Source organism: Achroia grisella, unplaced genomic scaffold (assembly GCF_030625045.1).
Source record: "Achroia grisella isolate CSIRO2021 unplaced genomic scaffold, CSIRO_AGI_Agris_v1 utg511, whole genome shotgun sequence".
In the NCBI taxonomy this organism is placed as follows: Eukaryota; Metazoa; Arthropoda; class Insecta; order Lepidoptera; family Pyralidae; genus Achroia; species Achroia grisella.
The window spans coordinates 5,329,195-5,347,240 of NW_026712905.1; the positions used below are offsets into that span (position 1 = coordinate 5,329,195).

The 18,046-nt window shown below is 31.8% G+C and overlaps 1 protein-coding gene across 7 annotated transcripts in view; it reads right to left on the reverse strand.

Moving 5' to 3' along the window:
• Positions 1-18,046, reverse strand: part of LOC131846423 (protein trachealess) — a 202,478-nt gene that overhangs the window by 26,846 nt on the left and 157,586 nt on the right. For all 7 annotated transcript variants that reach the window (XM_059195711.1, XM_059195710.1, XM_059195709.1 and 4 more), the window contains 2 exons: positions 17,280-17,518; positions 548-624 (listed from right to left, as the gene is read on the reverse strand). In XM_059195711.1, the coding sequence (XP_059051694.1) occupies positions 548-624; positions 17,280-17,518 (316 nt within the window). The remainder of the gene's footprint in view (positions 1-547; positions 625-17,279; positions 17,519-18,046) is intronic.

Genomic DNA, 18,046 nt, shown 5'->3' on the forward strand with positions numbered 1-18,046 from the left:
CGTGATCGAATAGAATAATCGATTTTTTTTCGTCAACCCTATCCGAGTGGCCCAGAAAGTGTGTGTATTCGATTAATTCTGTTATGAAATTTGAGTGAAATCGGTGAAATATCAAATTGGAGTGTCGCAAATGATATTTGGTATGTAAGTAGTGTGTCGCAGTGCTCCATTGTATGTGCGTAGGTATTGTATAGAGCCCGCTAAAAAGCGTTAAGTCGGCCAAACTATTGCGTAATACAAAGTCAAGTTCGTGTGGACGGTCGCTTTGTGTGCACTTTTTAGTTCATTTTCGTTTGTCCGTGATTAAGGACAGATTATGTATGTCGTATATATATCAAAAGAACTGATATATATCAGGTATATTAATATACATATTATATAGATTGTTTTTATTTATATTTATAAATATTATTTTAAAAATTCATTTAACCACTACCTTTGTTTTCTAAGAGTTTTCACAAAGCGCCGTCTCAGACTTTGTTTTGATTTTATATCGGTCTTTATTTCACCGCTAATATATAAATATTTGACAGAATTGTATTCTTACCTGAAGTATGTGTGTGCCCTGATGCTGCTCAAACAGTTCCATGGCGAGACCGATCGCCGTTCGTCTGCTTTGAGCACCTGCAACAAAAACATGACTTTAAATTCAACTGTATAACTGAAACTCGCCCAAACATCCGACTACAGTGCTATCAAAAAGTACTCTGCGTGGCTTATCATTTTCTCTGCCAGTGATTAATTTGTGTGTGAAAATACTGTTCGTTGTTGAATTGTAATGTAAAGTTAAATGTCTTGTTTTCCAACTTATTATCAATGATAATTGCTATGTATTTTTTATTTTGTTCAAAATTAGAATGGTGAAATAAATGTAATTGAACAACCATTATAGATTACTTGTACATTCACGTCTGGTATCTCAGACGAGGTGATCAGGGACATTGTTAGATATAAACATCGTAGTAACCGCAACCTACGCATTGCTGCATATGTGGCAGGGGCCTAGCCTACTTATCTGTATTTTTTTAGAACTTCAGAATATTAAAGTATAAACAATCATTAACCGAAGAATTTATAAGATATGTTCACTTTTCATATCATTATCATCTGCTTCTTCGAATCCCATTCATTTAGGGTCGGCGGTGTTTTCTCTTCCATTCATACCTGTTCGCAGTCGTCTCACTCCCATTAGTTACCATATCATCTTTCATACAGTCCATCCGTCTCTTTTTCTCTGCCTTTATAACCATCCACGTTCATATGTTATAATACTATTATTAATAATAATATATATATATTATATTACTATAAAGTAATATAATACATATATTACTATAATACTATTTTAAACTAGTATCTTTATTCCTATGTTCATTTTATTTAATGAATTTATCGCTTTTTTTCGTTACTCGACTTAGCCGAGAGGATCCATGTTACAAGTCCACATTGCCTGTTTTTACACTTCTAGTGTGTAGGTTGAATACTACGTTGTCGTGATCAGATTATCTTTTCTTACACATAAGCAACAAAAAAGGTCGAGACCACAAGAAATGGGCCGCTCATAGATCATATTATAAAAAAAGTATTTCTGTCACCCAATTCAACATTTAAGCAGAAAATCAAGTAAAACAAGTACATGGGCAGTCATAAAGTAGTGTCGGATGCGCGCGGGCAACCCGACACCTGCAGATAAGATCGCGTATGAAGGATCGAACATGGCCGACACAGTAGCGCAGGTTTATTGGAAAACATCATGCAGTTAACGTGTTATACATATGTAAACGACTATTGTATTTAAACAAAGAGATATGTGAAATTCTGTAGTCGATACAGATAAGAAATTTATTAAAAGTAACCTACCTTCTAAAACTAAAAGGTAAAGCGATCAGTCGAATAATCAATTTAATAGTGAGCGATTAATAAGATATAGAAGTTTGTAAAAAGGATGAACCTAATTTTTGTAACTGATTAGTCAAAATAACTACTTTTTATATATCTATTAACCAATTTTTATTGTTGAAACTTACAAAATACAACATTCAAGAAACCTTTTAACACTATTTATAAGTCTTTAGGAAAGCTTGAGCTTATGAAACTTTAAAGTTAAGCTCCAAAATTTGAACACTCATCAGAGTACACTCATTTAAATGAACTATGCTTGTCTGATATCACAATAGCAGCAAACAACCATAAAAAAGATTCGAAATGGTTCACAAATACTCATAAATACGGATGTAAGCATAGACAATATAGTTATTAGTATAAATACGCAAATCCTTCTTTATATACCCATTTTATTTTAACAGCTACATTTTTACAATTAATAATTATATTGCGATGCAGTCTACGCTTTTCGTAGGGATAAGTATGTTGGCGTAGGTTTATGTAGAATGAAATGATGGGAATGCATTCTGGTTACCTATTCATGATGACTTCAAGAGGTCCTCTATCGTGGAAACCAAAGGTAGGTACTAATAAATTCCTTTACTTACAAATCCATTTTTTCTAAAATCCAACGTATGGTCACCACTATTATTGTCTTGACCATAGCATTAGCAATAAAAAAAATTGCATTATGATTCCAAATTCAAAACACAGTCGTGTTACGTCACAGTTTTCGTGAGAGATCGCCGACTTCCTCGCGAGTTATAAAATCGTAACTGGCTTGTCGTGCTTGTATGTTTGTATGTGGGTGCCGACGTCACGACCGGCCGTCACGACAGACAGACCAACCCGTGTCCTTGCCGAATTATGGAGTCACATACACACGTTTATATTCACTTTCGTTGGTTATTTAATGACATTTTCTCAATTACGATAGCACGAGTGAGCTCGTGACTTCGATTTGGAATTAAACAAAAGAAATTTGCAAGTCAGTTGTAACTTTTCAGCGATGATCTATCCTAACCTCGTTGGGTACAACAATATACATATTTAAGATTATATCTAACCAGAAATATATAGGTATCTTAAAAATCTAATATATTTTTTTTAATAGGAGCACTGGTTTCTACTTTGCTCTTCACATACACACAAAGAACGCACCCTCCTTTGTATTATTATAATAGACGATCTATTGTTTTACTGCATTAAATTAAAATAGAACTTAGCTATAATTTGACTTATATCTTAGACTAAGATTAGCGTTTTTAAGTTTATTAGCAACCAGACAAACGGAAAATTTTAATCCTTCTCTTTTTCTAGGTACTGAGTAAATGACCTCTAATTCTTCTGAATGCAAAATATTTCTTACTTTTATTTACCGTTACTCATTACTCATGATATAGCTTTGCCCATTTGATATATTTTTTGAATAAGTATTCTTTATTCTATGCACTTAAATCAAAAACTTTTTTATAACTGCATAAATAATAATAAATAACTGAGATATAATTACTATACTATAGGATAATAGGCATGAGATCTTTGTCATCTGGAATAGCAACCCATGAGTAGCATCACGGGTATACCTATATGTTCGTGTATATACAGATATCACTTACCATCAAAAAGGCTGTCCGGTCAGCTTAATTGCCGTTCTAATTAAGTAAAAAAAATACAAAATCATACCTAACACTAACATTTGCTAGAATAAAGTTTATAATTCTATAATGGCTACACAGAACATTGGAGAATGCACCGAGCCAATTGTACTACTAAATTTGAAAGGATTTATCAAGGATTACTGAGCAATACTAATGCTATTGCTCAATAATTCGTAATTATATAGGCCTATGAAATATAAGATATTATATATTTCTTGGATCTTATCGTAAGTAGCAATAGCAATAGCTAGTTTACGATAAAAATAAACTTACATATAAAAAAACCAGACGTGGCTAACAAGCCACGGCTTCGTCTGCGTTTTCAAGATACAATCTACCTTCATACCAAATTTCCTTAAGATCCGTTCAGCTACAGAAAACAGTATCAGTAAACCGTTTAGTTCACAAACAGACAGATACACTTTCCCATTAATAATATTAGTAGGTATAGACATATACATAACATAGAAACCAATCGGAATGTTATTTACGGGAATTGAAGAAGCGACCAATTGAAACGAGTACGAGCAAATTGTGAATTAATGAAAATAATATATATAAATTCGATAAATTGTCTCAAAATAGATAGTCATATGAGTAAAATAAGAACCAATAAGAGACAGACAAGTGATCTGGAAACTTATAGGGCAACATAGCTATACTGAGAAGTAAATAAAAAATAAAAAAAAGAGTCTGAAGATAATGATAATATCACTTGATAGTTTACACAATCTAAGTAAAGCTCGTGCTTAAGTACTAGGCAACCGATATAAATATATTTTATTTAAATTTTATATATTCTATAAAGTATTCTTTATATATTTTTGTTAATCCTTACAAATAAACTGTATATCCACAATAAGATGACACAAGACAATATAAACATACCTAGTATAGCGTTGTTGGCACAAAATAATATCTTTGTCATATCATAACGTCGTAAATTCGCTTTTCAAAACAGAGCAAAACGACAATTCTCTATGAGTACTGTACTGTAGGGTGTACTATAAATAGACAAAGCAACGGACTGTCTCAGGTCCAAGTTAATAAATAAAATACAGAGACAGCAGCTGGAGCACGTATTTTTATATTTCTAGAAAGTTACACAAGTACAAATATAGTTTCTAGAATCTATAACAAATTGCTTATATCAGTTAGATACCATATTAAAAGTGTGTTACTACATACGTAAGTTGTTATGTAGCATATATATAAATTACAAATGCATAAATTAAGATATTAATATAATATTTATATTTACTTTCTTTTTAGATTTTTATATAATAATTTAGATAATGTAAAAACATTTACTCGTGTTAAAATATTTTTTTAAAAGTATCTTTACTATTACACCACCTTCCACAAGTATTTTGGTACAATAAGAATGATGTTTGTTGGTAAGGTTCAATAATAATAATAAGATATTGAAATTCACTCATATATACATATTTTTCGACTAGCTATTCAATGCCCAAAAACTACATTACCTTCGATAGTATATTAGTTTTATACTCAGTAAAACGGACTCAATAAATAATTTTATTACTGTATTTCTATTATTACTTGTGATATTGCAGCCCTAGTATGAACTAGTTTTGGTGTTATTGTATTAATTTAAAATTAATCCCAACCTAAGTGTGGCTACCCTACGCGCATGCAAGTCGGCATATCAAAGCTAAAATTCTCTCTGGTTGTTGAATTAAATCGTTATAAAGAACACGCTCGGAACTATCTCGACATCTCGCTGTTTAAATATGGTACGTAGCCTAAATCGCGACTTGTGACCCTGTGAACGTAATGCTATTTACATTAGCTGGCAGAGTCCAATGCAGAATATTTAGCTTATTTGGTATGAAGTGACATTTTTTTCTTTTCATATTACCAATGTTAAAAAGGTTTTCTTTATGGATATATAAAGAATGTCGCTAAAAGTATGTGTTGGCAGGGCACCAGTGGTGGAAGATAAAATGAGCTTGAAGTCAGGTTAGTTAGCGAATTCAATAGGAATTACCCACGATGGTTTCTAGAAGGAACCGTGGGAAAGTCAGTTTGACATGATGCATTTTTGGTTGGTTTTGCAGGCGTCCATGGAGTCTGCTGAACATTATGACGGACCGCATGCTTAATTTCCATCTCAATCACTAAGCTTTACGTTATGTATAAATTATTATTTTAACAGCCTTTTTAGTTGTACACATTTTTATTACACATATATTCACAGAGAATATCTACTAAATATACTGGAGTATCGGAAAACGAAAAGCCCTTTCTCTATTTTTTTTTAATGTCAAACTTTATCCAGAAATCTGACTTTAAATCGATCTACAGATACACATATAAAGTAGTAGATTTACAAAATACTGATTCCGCGATAGTGTCTGCACATGCATGGCAGGTTATTTAAATATTTACCTGTTTAGAATGTTTATAGGTCCCATTTATAATAAAAAAACATTTATTCACAATCTTAATCATTTCACCGTTTCGTTTCCATCTGTGTGGATCTTAAGTTGGGCACAATAAAACCATTTATTTTACTCCATCTGCCCCTGCGAACAAATTTTTATTAAGGCCGCTAAGACTCCGTATAATTTTCTCATTACGTGTCGCCGTAGTGCGGTGTTACCCTTAAGTCAGATATTCTCATTATGACTGTAATTTGTAGAGACGTCACCAAAACTTAATAAAGTTAGGTATTTGGTGTCGACATTATTTGTTACGATATCATCACGTCTAGACATTTGGTAATCGGTGCGAAATGATCCTATTTCTATGACCGTTATTGCTTCTGCAACAAAAATTAAGTTATTGGAAATGTAAGCCTGCTGGAATGTATGCCTGATGGAAGTTGCAACCATCCGATACTCATACCGCGATGCCACTCATGCACTCTGGAAGAATAAGTCATGTTTCTTATTCAGTAATTTTATTAACTAATCCCATTCTTCAAGCAAAATATCTTAGCTGCATGACTGTTGGAATAGTTGAAACTCAGATAGCTATAGATAGATGACTTTTTAAAAAGACTACTTCCATAATAGTAGTAACGAGACGAGAAGAGAATATGTCATATGACCAAAAATTCTTGAATCTTAACACCGGCCCAAAGGGACCAGGAAGTTCCCTACTGTCTGGGCAGGCCGTTATCAATAACGACCTACAGAAAACCGAATAATACGACCTGACGTCCCAGGATAGCCGTACCTGGCAAAGAATGACTAGGACAGCCGATCCCAAATGAAATAGTAAGAGTCTGTTAAAATATAGTAATATAGATATTAGAGAAATGAGTTTTACAATTGAAAAAAGAGTCAATTTTCATCAGCAGCAAATGTTTTATTTTATAATCAAATATAATTGAATATGTCTACACTTGTACAATTATCTTCGCTAAAACAGTAATCAGCAAATTCAACGTCCACTTGTGACCAAATTTAATAATCCACCCTAAAGATTGCAATCAGTTAATGAACCTCGTTTAGGCACGATCGATTTGATAGATATATACATATATATTAAATCTAAAGTAAATATTCTCTGACTAGTTCCAATTACAATTAATATACTAAGTTAGTTGTAATGGATATATCAACTTGCAACTGTGTTACTATACTCTTGAAACCTAAAACTTTTCTAAAGCAGAACATTTGAAATTATATTTTGAGCTCGAAGAAAATTCGTAATTTCGAGGCGATCCGCAATCGAAGTGATTCCGTTTTTATCTAGTTATAATGAGAAACAAGTTGATCTGATGGTAAGCAGAAACCGTTGCCTATATACCTGAATACTCATTGTCACAATATTGTCGTTCCATTGGACTAAGATGTCATGCTTCTTATCCTGTAATTCTGCTAATACGGGTACCCGCTAAAACGTGTAACGCTTTACATCCACTTGTAGGTACGTGTCATAAATAAAATTGCAACAAATATAACTATGACAACGCTCTAAAGCGTTTTTTTTTATATAGTTGACCGTATATTCAACAAAAAAGAAAGGTGAATCATTTCGATTCTATTCCTTTTTGTATCCGCTAAATTCACTACTTTGATCATTATTTTTGCAAATCATTGGGATATCGTGTTTGTACTGTCTTGTAGCTACCTATGCTAGATTAAAACTTTAATAATTATTTTCAATTATCTAATATTTTTCTAACGTTTCCTTGTAGAGATATTTAGAGACAGAAAAATAGCAGAGAAAGCAATAATTTGTCCGTATTTGTAGATCACGCCATGTGGGCACGGGCAGTGCTAACATACAGGGGGTTGCTGTTTTCACAGGACGAAATTAAATAAAACTCGCGGCTAATAATGGAGGGACTGAAAGCCAGAGGGAACATGTTTATGCCGTATTAATATGGGAAGTATATATCTATTAAAATGTAAAGAATTCATATTAAAATAATGTTACCTACTGCATTTTCATTTTTAGAATTAGAAGAACTCACAATTTTATATACATATTTTTTAATAATAACTCTAGATTATTGACACAGCGTCATCTAATCCCAATCTAAGCAGAGCTTATCTTATGGGTACTAAACAACTGACATAAATATGTATACGTAATACTTTTTTTGTAAATATATAGAAAACACCCAGACTAATACAAATAATCATAGTCATAAATACAAAATATTTGTAAGGCGTGTTAGTAAGGCGGTGTCTAAACCGCTAGATCTCCGAGGCTGTCAAATAATAACTTATTTGAATAAACAGACCAGTTTATCAATTAGTAAGTTATCAATATTTATATTATTGAGAAAATTAGAGGGAAATTAGAATATGTAATACCTATACGGATATATTTCAAAAGTAATTAACATTATCATTAGGTGAACTAATTATTACAAGGTATACTAATATTATAAATGTATAGACGTCTGTCTATTTATTAACTTTTACCGACTAAATGGTAGAACGACGTTAATTAAATTTAACATGAACTAAAATCATGATCACGATTACCTTTAAGGGGGTGAAACAGGGGATGAAAGTATGGGCACAAAAAGTAGTTCTTTCTTTAATACATTCATAAGCAATTGGCTTATAAGTATATTTAACAAGCAAAGTAAAAGAATGGTAACTGATATAGTATAATTACAATAAGCATATTAATAATTTATTAGGTCCTTTCATATAGGGTAGGCAGTAGATAAATACTAAGTCGAATGTCAGTAATGTATTCATGAAATTGAAATTAAAACAGTCATACATATAGCACAGTCTCATAATTTATTTAGTATGAATAGTTTAAAAGTAAATTTAGGATTCCCACACTATTTTTTTTTTACTTTCAGAAGTGTTTGTGTATTACACCTATATGATGACTCTACCCTAAATTATTACGTCATTATATATGAGACCTACCTAAATAGAATAAAAGTTATTTTCCATCAATTCCAGAGCATTCAGTATATTTATATTGGGTAGAAATAGTGATAAAAGTAAACTTTTCTTCGTCCGCCCACCCTCAAAAATAATACAAGTTGGTGGCGTTGATTACCAACCCCTGGGGGCGCCACTTGACCGGAACTCGGCATCTCTAATGAAGAATTACCGCCCTTTGTGGCCAGACCTGTTCAGTTGAGAGCTATCGATTCGTCAATATTTAGAGACTATATCACCGCCAATTTTACATCGTGCGTTATTTTCCGTAACTATTGAAACAGTAGTACTATTACGTAATATAGAAATAATAATTATAAAAAAAATTTTTTGTCTCTCCTACAATAAAAAAGAAACGTAATAAATGTGGCTAATTACAATCTGGATCTCGTCAGCTTTGAAACAAAAACAATGCAGGTTAATCGGTCCATACGTTTAGGAGCTACGATGAAGTAGACAGACAACCGACAAGTATTATTCGCGTTAATTTTAAAACGACAACATAATTCAGTTTGCCTATTAAAACAAAAAAGAAATGGTTTTTAGTTAAGTACGGAATTTTTGTATAGAGTATAGAGTAAATTTAAATGGAATAACTTTATTTTTAGACATGTTACATATAATGTTTATTCATATAATGAAATTACTTTTTCTATTAAAAAAATATTTACAATTCACTGAGTACATAATTATGCGATATCTTTTCCAAGTAAACAATACATATTTCTTATCTGTAGTTTTTTTTAATTATGTATAATATCCAAAGTCTTCCCATGTAGTTACGAAATATCTCATCTCATACATCCCTTTTGAAAATTGCCATCTTTTCACATTATTCAGTGAACGACCAAAAATCACAATATTGAAACGGTAATGAATTGTAACTAGCCAATTACACGGGTGGACAACCCTTCACCCGCCGCTGGGGTCAATCTGACCGGCGGTCCTAAACGATCGATACCAAATAAAAATAGCTACAAAATCCAGGAAAACGATCCCGCATTCAGCACACGTACTGTCAATATAGAACGGCGCAGGGCGATGATTGTGATGCACCGGCGTCTATAAAGGGACGGCCAAAAATGGCATTTCGGCAACTATAGATTGAAAATAAATGCCTCGACGCGAATTATGTTTTATTTCCAGAAATTGTTGAGGACCGCGATATAGCATCGCTTTTAGTATGTAAAATATACATATAGAAAAGTGTACATTATTTTCGTAGAGTTAAATTTCTTACAACAAATATTCATTATACAGACATAAAAAAATACAAGAAGTTAATTTTCCAATAATACTAATATTCCACGATAATTTACATAGCACCATCTTATCCCAAATTAAGCAGAGCTTACGTAATGGGTACTTGATAATCGATATAAAGATCCATATAACATTTTTTTCCAAATCATACATAATATACTAATAAGAACACCAAGACTGATATAAACAATCATACTCAAGAATACAAATGCTTGCACCGTGCGAGGAATCAAACCCGCAACCATCGCAAATAAGTCGGTGTGCTGCAATAGGTGTTGAAAATCAAAAACTAAATTTCATTCTAAATTTTTGAATGGTTATGGTTGTCAATATCCCTACAAAGCCGGAAGTTTTTTAAACTACGCAGGTGGCAAAGAAACACTAGCTGGATACAGCTTTGATATAAAGTGCTAGTTCTGTGTATTGGAAATTAGACCTTTTACTATTACAGTAATCACGTCGATTTGCTATATTTATTTTTGTCTATTCATGTATTACTATTATGTCATATGTATGTTAGTCTATAAGGATTTATTTTCTTAAGTTGTTTTACATTATGAATTACTTTCAACAGAGCGAGCTCTATTGAAAGCTCTATGGTAATGGAAAATGGGTCATTAGTAGTATGAATGAAATAAATGTTTAATATCATATTTTTTTAATACTTTACCACCTTAGTTAATTACCTGAGTTGTACTCATGTAAGTGTGGTTACGTCTTAATAAAAATTACAGGTGTAAAGGCGTTAGGTAAGAAACATCTCACAATAAAAGCATTTAATATGGCGCTTACTGGTCTCGTTTCGGGTTCATTATAGCCCGGATTAGCGGAAGGGTTTAACTTATTGAGTCGAGGAAGAAATTCCGGTATTAGGGGATTCCGAATTTTCTAAGGTAAAGAGTTCTGTGTGTATTCTATGCCGAGTTAATGAACTGTGGATTAAGGATGCGTGATATATTGCCTAAACCAAGAAAAAAATAAACAATATGCGGAATGTTCTGTAACGTATTACGGGATATTAAGAAATAGTAGTTAATGGAAATAAATAATAAATATTTATGTAAGGTATTTACCTTACATAAATATTTATTATTTATAAATAGTATAAAATTATAGTTACCCTACGACTGAGAAAGCAATAGCATAGATAATAAATATTCCATTACGATGATATTACTAATAAATATTATTTATATTTATAATTACCTAGTACATCATCAAATACTACTTTTGTTATAATTAATATATCTATACTAAAATTATAAAGGCGAAATATGTTTGACTAAACATAAATCACGAGGACAAACATAAGCTCTCTTTTGTTTAATAAATACTGATGTTATAAACGCGAAATTGTATCTGTCTTTTTTTGTCATTTTGTTACCTTTTCAAGAAATTGTAATATCTGCATATCTCTAAGGGGTGCTGCATGTCATGTACTTTTATTAGATAGTAAGATCCGAAACTATCATGTCGCTAGCAAATAAATAAAATATTATTATTATTAAAAATAAACAAATACTAATGAAAATTTGCTTATACTCCGTACTCGTACTTTGGATCAGATTTGACGGACATAAGCTAGCTTTTATTTTTATTATTTTATAAAAATATTAAGAAGATCATTACTGTCCATAAATATGCAGTTGAGGACAAATATATCTAAACATAGTCTAATAACATAGTAAACCTAAAGAAAATTGATAGAAAAATGAGAAGCTAACACATTCTCTCCAATATATCGCAGTGTACCCGCGTCGCACCGTATTTTCCCTTTATTTATTGTTATTTTTCTATTTCGTCGGCAGATGTGCCGAGTTATGATTTACGGTGGCCTTGTATTAAGGATTGTGAATTATAACACCAGCTTCCAACGGTCAACGCCTTTATTTCCCTTTGCCAAATTGGAACTTTGTAGTTTAGTGACATTTAGTAGTAACATCTAAAATGTTACAACTAAATATTTTTAATAAACTTGTACTTGATACTTTTTATTTTGGTCCGTATAATTTAATTTTTTATATAATTTATTTGAGTTTACGAGATATTATTTAGTTCTGTACGTAATATAAAATATCAGAATTAACGGTCGATTACCCACGACATTACAATAATGTGCTATATAGGCTAATATATATTTTTCTGTTCTCATTAGAAAATGTACTTACAACTTATGCACTAGATAATTTAACAAACATATAGAGAGATAAACTTTCGTATTTGTAATTGTAGTAATAGATAGTCAAAATAAAATTTATTTAATAATTTGGGATAACTTTTTAAATACAAATTTGTTAATATTGTCTACTATTATTGTTATTATATACCCCAAATGACGTAGACAGAGGCATTCTTAGCCGTCGATATCGTGATGAAGGGCACATGGTCGCATTTATTTGTTAATATGTATTTGAATCTTATGTTATTAATACGTGATTGAGTTAAAGCTTTTTTGGGAGTAATTTTGTTTTCATCATCGGACTTAGACAGTAATATAAAATGTTACATAAAACTTTGAGCTCAGTCAGAATCAAACTTAGGACCTGGAGTCGGAGTTATAAACTATACAACGACGCTATCAAAAATAGTTCGGAATAAAATTCTCGTAAAAATAAGTGGATGTACTGTGTAAGGGTCTTTTATTTCAAATTTGATTTATATTATAGTTCGAAATTGCAATTTGAAAGCCAAAATAGATCATAAAATATTAACATCGAATGTGGAAACAGGTTAAATCAGTACCGATCGTGGTTCTTCGCCGCCCCAACCTCCATAAATCAACGGTGGTGCCACCATGCGGCAATATGGGGAACAAAACATGTGTTTACTCCGAAGTTAATTTGTCGAATTTATCTGCCTTGTCTTTGTTCTATTATTGTGAAATATTGTACTATGTGTTTGTTTGTGCACTCTCTAAATTGTAATTTGTTTTAAAATAAGATTTAGTTTTATATCTATTACCTAAAAAAATATTTGATAAAATTATTAGTACAGTACATTGATATTGATACACAGTGTTTACTGTATGACGTATTTATTCAAAGTTATCCTGGATTTATTTTAAATCTCAATAATATACTTACATATTTACTTATAATTTACATTATATTTTTTCAATGCGTCCACTAAAAATAATAAGGTAAAAAATATTGAAAATATTATAAATTATCATCGAATTTAATTTTTTTTTATTTCATGTACTTATGTTACATATTTCATTACTTACAATGATAAGTAGTATGATCTGTAGTGAACAATAGGTTTATATTAATACAATGACAGCGATCAAGATATACAAACGAGTAACTATTTTAAATAATTATACTAGGCACTTGACAAACTCAAAGATAAACACACCATTAACGATGTAGTCTAGTATGACTTCGCACCTATTAGTCATCTTGTCTGCAGTTATAATAATGTTTTTAACTAGCATTATGCATACAACACTAATTTAATATGAATGACATACTATTAACCTATTCGCTTTCGCCGGAATACTCACATTCTTTCCCTTCTCCATAATATCCTTTATAACCCTTCAACTCCTAACTATCTGAAGGAGCGGTTTGTTTTCCTTCATAGCTCTAATAACGCCAATCTTAGGTCATCGGAGAATCTCCAGTTAAAGACACCAGTACATCATACTGCTTTTTACGACATGTCCTTCACGGTACTTGCTGTCCGACTATGGAACGATCTGCCACTTCCCATACGTAAATTGACATCACTGCCTGCTTTTAAATCGAGCGTTAAAAAATATTATTCACGAAACTTATCTGCATAGTAACGTCGCTATTGTATAGATATTATTTAATTTATTTGTATGTATATATGTATGTATATATATGTGTGTATGTATATTTTATATATAATGATTATTATGTAGTTATATGTATGTGTATATGATATGTAAATTGTACATCCAACAACGAATTGTTATACCTCGACCAGACACAGTCTAATCACTCCTCTCCATCCTAATTGGAAGAAATCGCTATTTAGCGATAAGGCCGCCCATTGTTACCTCTATATTATAATTATTTTGTTATTATTTTCATATTTAATGTACATATTAATTTATGTAATTACTCTTTCTGTGAGAGGAACAATAAAGTGTTTTTCATTTCATTCATTTCATAAGTGGTAAATCATATATGATTATTAAATAAAATCTTAATAAGTTAAAAATCGTACATAAGTATTTTTATACCACAGTTGTGGCAGTAAATATGAGTATAGATAGATTCCACTCAAAATCTGGCGGGTAAAAATTCTTTGGAAGATTTTTTACACTAAAAAAATCAAACAATCTGATGGTAAACGGTTATGTACTGCCTGAACTGCCTGAACACTGTTATTATATGAACAGATATAGATACTGTTCGCATTAAAAAGTTCGCAAATTTTTAAACAAATAGTAGTATTCAAAACATCCGCCAAACAAACACGATGTGATTAAATTTAAAGTAATTGATTGCATATTTATTATTTTGTTGCAATAATCTTAAGTTAGTAACACCCCTATAATACGACTATGTAACCGGATCGAATGTAATACCATCCAAAGAAACCGTCAAATTGATAAAGCTTGGTATTTACACCGTGGTAATTTTAACAATCGCAAGATGCACAGTGGCAACACCAATTAATCGGCACAGACGAAATCGTCAAACGAACCCCGCCACAATTTGAATAACCAACCAAGTCACGTTCACCAAATAAGCAGTGCTAACAAGCGGTATATCGCTTGCACTGATTGTTAATTGATTAGATTAAAAATTTTGGCCCAATTCGCGGCGTATTGTTACACTGGGGGACCGGCCCTGAGGATTAATTAGGCATTTTTAATAGGTACAATATCTTTTACAATTTACAAGTTGACGGGCTCACTGTGGGTTTAAACAATTTCGTTTTTACACAATGTTTATAAATTATAATACTTTCAAATACAATATACATATTTTTATATTTCTAAAAGTAATAAACCAGCTACTTTAAATCTTATATTGGTACCTATAGTTAGTTATTGGATTTTGTAGACTTAACAAGATCAATATGTGCAATATATCGGTGTAAATTTTCTTAAATTCCCTTCCTAAATCTTTATAGCTTACGTGAGTATATTTGAAACTTCAGAATTTACCCCCAAAATATTTGGTAAGACAATTTTGACGCCCCTAAATGCTCATGTTTTATAGTCTCGAATATTTTTATTTGAGCTAGGACGGCCCGTTTGAAAATTGAGTTAAAATGACAGTGGCATACGTAGTGATTCGCCCCGTGGTCGCATTAAGCGCATTAGGGGCCAAAATTGGATTTGTCGTGGGGTGTTTTATTGGTACACTTGTTACGAATTTACGAACGGCGTGTGTGTTAAAAAAGCTCTTTGTCAAGGTTTCGCGGAATGTAAAGTGAGTTATGGGCTGATTAGGGAAACCAATATTTTCTTTATTTTCTTATTTGTCTCTACTCTACTTACGAGTAAGTAAATTTATAAAATGATGATTTATATGAAGTTCTTAGTTTTTTAAGAAAAATAGTTTAAAATAGCGAATGTAAAATACAAAAGAAATAGATCTGTATGATGGTTTGTTTCCTATATTATTTTCTTTATAGAAATAATCTATGTTTATATTAGGAAAATGGCTAGTTAGAAGCATGAAGTACATCGAATGTCAAAATCATTTAAGTGTAACTTTTTTATCAATATTTTAACCAAAACTACCTTCAGTTACTGCAACACATACAGAGTGTGGCAAAACATTTTATGTAGAGAAAAAATGTTGCCTACAATAGACAAAAACACGGGGTAAATCACAAGCATTGGGAAGCGAGGCGTGCACGCAAATAAATGCGCCTTGGGGACACTGATTCACCACAATATGTCAAACAAATATTACCTATTCCACATTGAGAAAAAGCGATTGTTTAGCTCCACATGTGGCTCGTTACTTATTATGGTCTTTTATGTAAGTCGTTGTTTTATAAAGCCTTTGCATTACATTTTTATACATCATATAGATAATATAAGCATAAAAATAAAGCAATAAATTATGTGCCTTATTATCTCTGATCAACGCGACCGAAGACTATTAGAGAATGCTATCAGGCATTAAGTCCGCCAATTAAACAATTTTGTATGTAAAAGAATAAATAAATTAATAAAAAATATTCTTTAAATATAGTACTTTACAGTAAGATTTAATCAAATCTATAACTTTGTTAATTGTAACTATATATTTACAATAGTACCTACCGACATGATAATTTGTTGTACAGTCTGTACATACACCTAGGGTGCGGTAACAGGGTTAGTACCGACAATGACTTGACGAAGGAAAATCAGATTTGTCAACCCTCCACCGTTATTTTAAACCTACTCACTCATTTTGCATAACTATGCAAGGGTGGGAAATATTAAGTCTAGCGTTCTTGGATTAGATAACAAAGTATAGTAAAGTTAAGTAAAACATAAAAGTAAAATCGTTTTAATTTTTATAATAATGTCTGTATTTTGATGATTTTCTCTTGCTACCCTATAAGGGCCTATAATATGCCAGGTGCATGAAAATATAAATTACTTAAAATTGTAAATACGAATTCAATGTATCGTCACTTCATTTTATCCTAAGAATATCGTAAGAGCCCATGAGGTCAACATTATAGAACATTACATACAAGTCAAGAACGACTCATAATATAGATCAATAATAAACCATCTGACCAGTACAGTGAAGCCAGGATAATACTATAGTACCATTTGAGGAAAACTCAAAGTAAAGCTCTATACCAAACTGTCTGGCCAGTTCAGTTATATTGGAGGATAGAGATAGACATAGAGGAGGAGGCAAGAGAGACCGATTGAGTTAATAAATTAATGTGATGGTTATAATAATTTTTTTATATCACAATAATGGCAAACAAGCAGACGGGACGTCTAATATTAAACGGTTTCAGTATTATATGCACGCTTCGAACACTATGCCCATAACGTGAAATTTGCCAATACTTATAAAAGCAATATATCTTTACTTAAGAGCGCATAAAAGGTCATATAATTATGTTAAAATCTACAAACCTTTTAATGCTTTACTGCTAGGCGGAGGGTCTCGGCTCCACGGAGGATCTCCGTGTCCAGAGAAGTCTCTTAACTTGAGGTAACTTATGGTCAGCCTTATGATAGATGCCTTGTCCAACTGGCTCGTGATGGCGGCAGGGAGTGGCAACATTTTTGCGAGTTCGTAAAACTCGTAATTTTCTTTTCCACGTCTGGAGCGAGCCGCGTCCCGACTCTTCTCTTTTCGAAGTTCAAGGATGCTGTAAAGAAAGATGAAGGTTAGTTTGTGTGCAGGAGTATTCTTTATATAGTTTAAAGTTGCATGGTATACATGTAAATACCGAACTTTGTGTAAAAGGGCAGCAAGAACTATTTTGTAATACATATATAACTGGTTAACTACATCCCGTTGTGCTACCCACGTGAATGAAAACAGAAAAGATTACTGGAAAACATCAATTACTGACTATTGAAAATATTATTATAATGTATACTCTTGGTGACTATGTATTTTTAGACTTGACTATGTATTGTATATTTATATATATACAATGGAAAATTTGCTTACCCTATTTTATATCTACATCGCAATTTTAAATTTTTGTGTGATATATTTCGTTTTAGCCTTTACTTGCAAACAAGATTCAAAATGGCATAGCAGCATTATATAGGTGAGGTCTCATGATATGATCTACAATTTATAAGTGTGTGTTTAATAAATATATCACAAATATATTCCCGAGCATCATCCGAGTGGGAGTGATGAGAGGGCACGCCCCACCACGCCT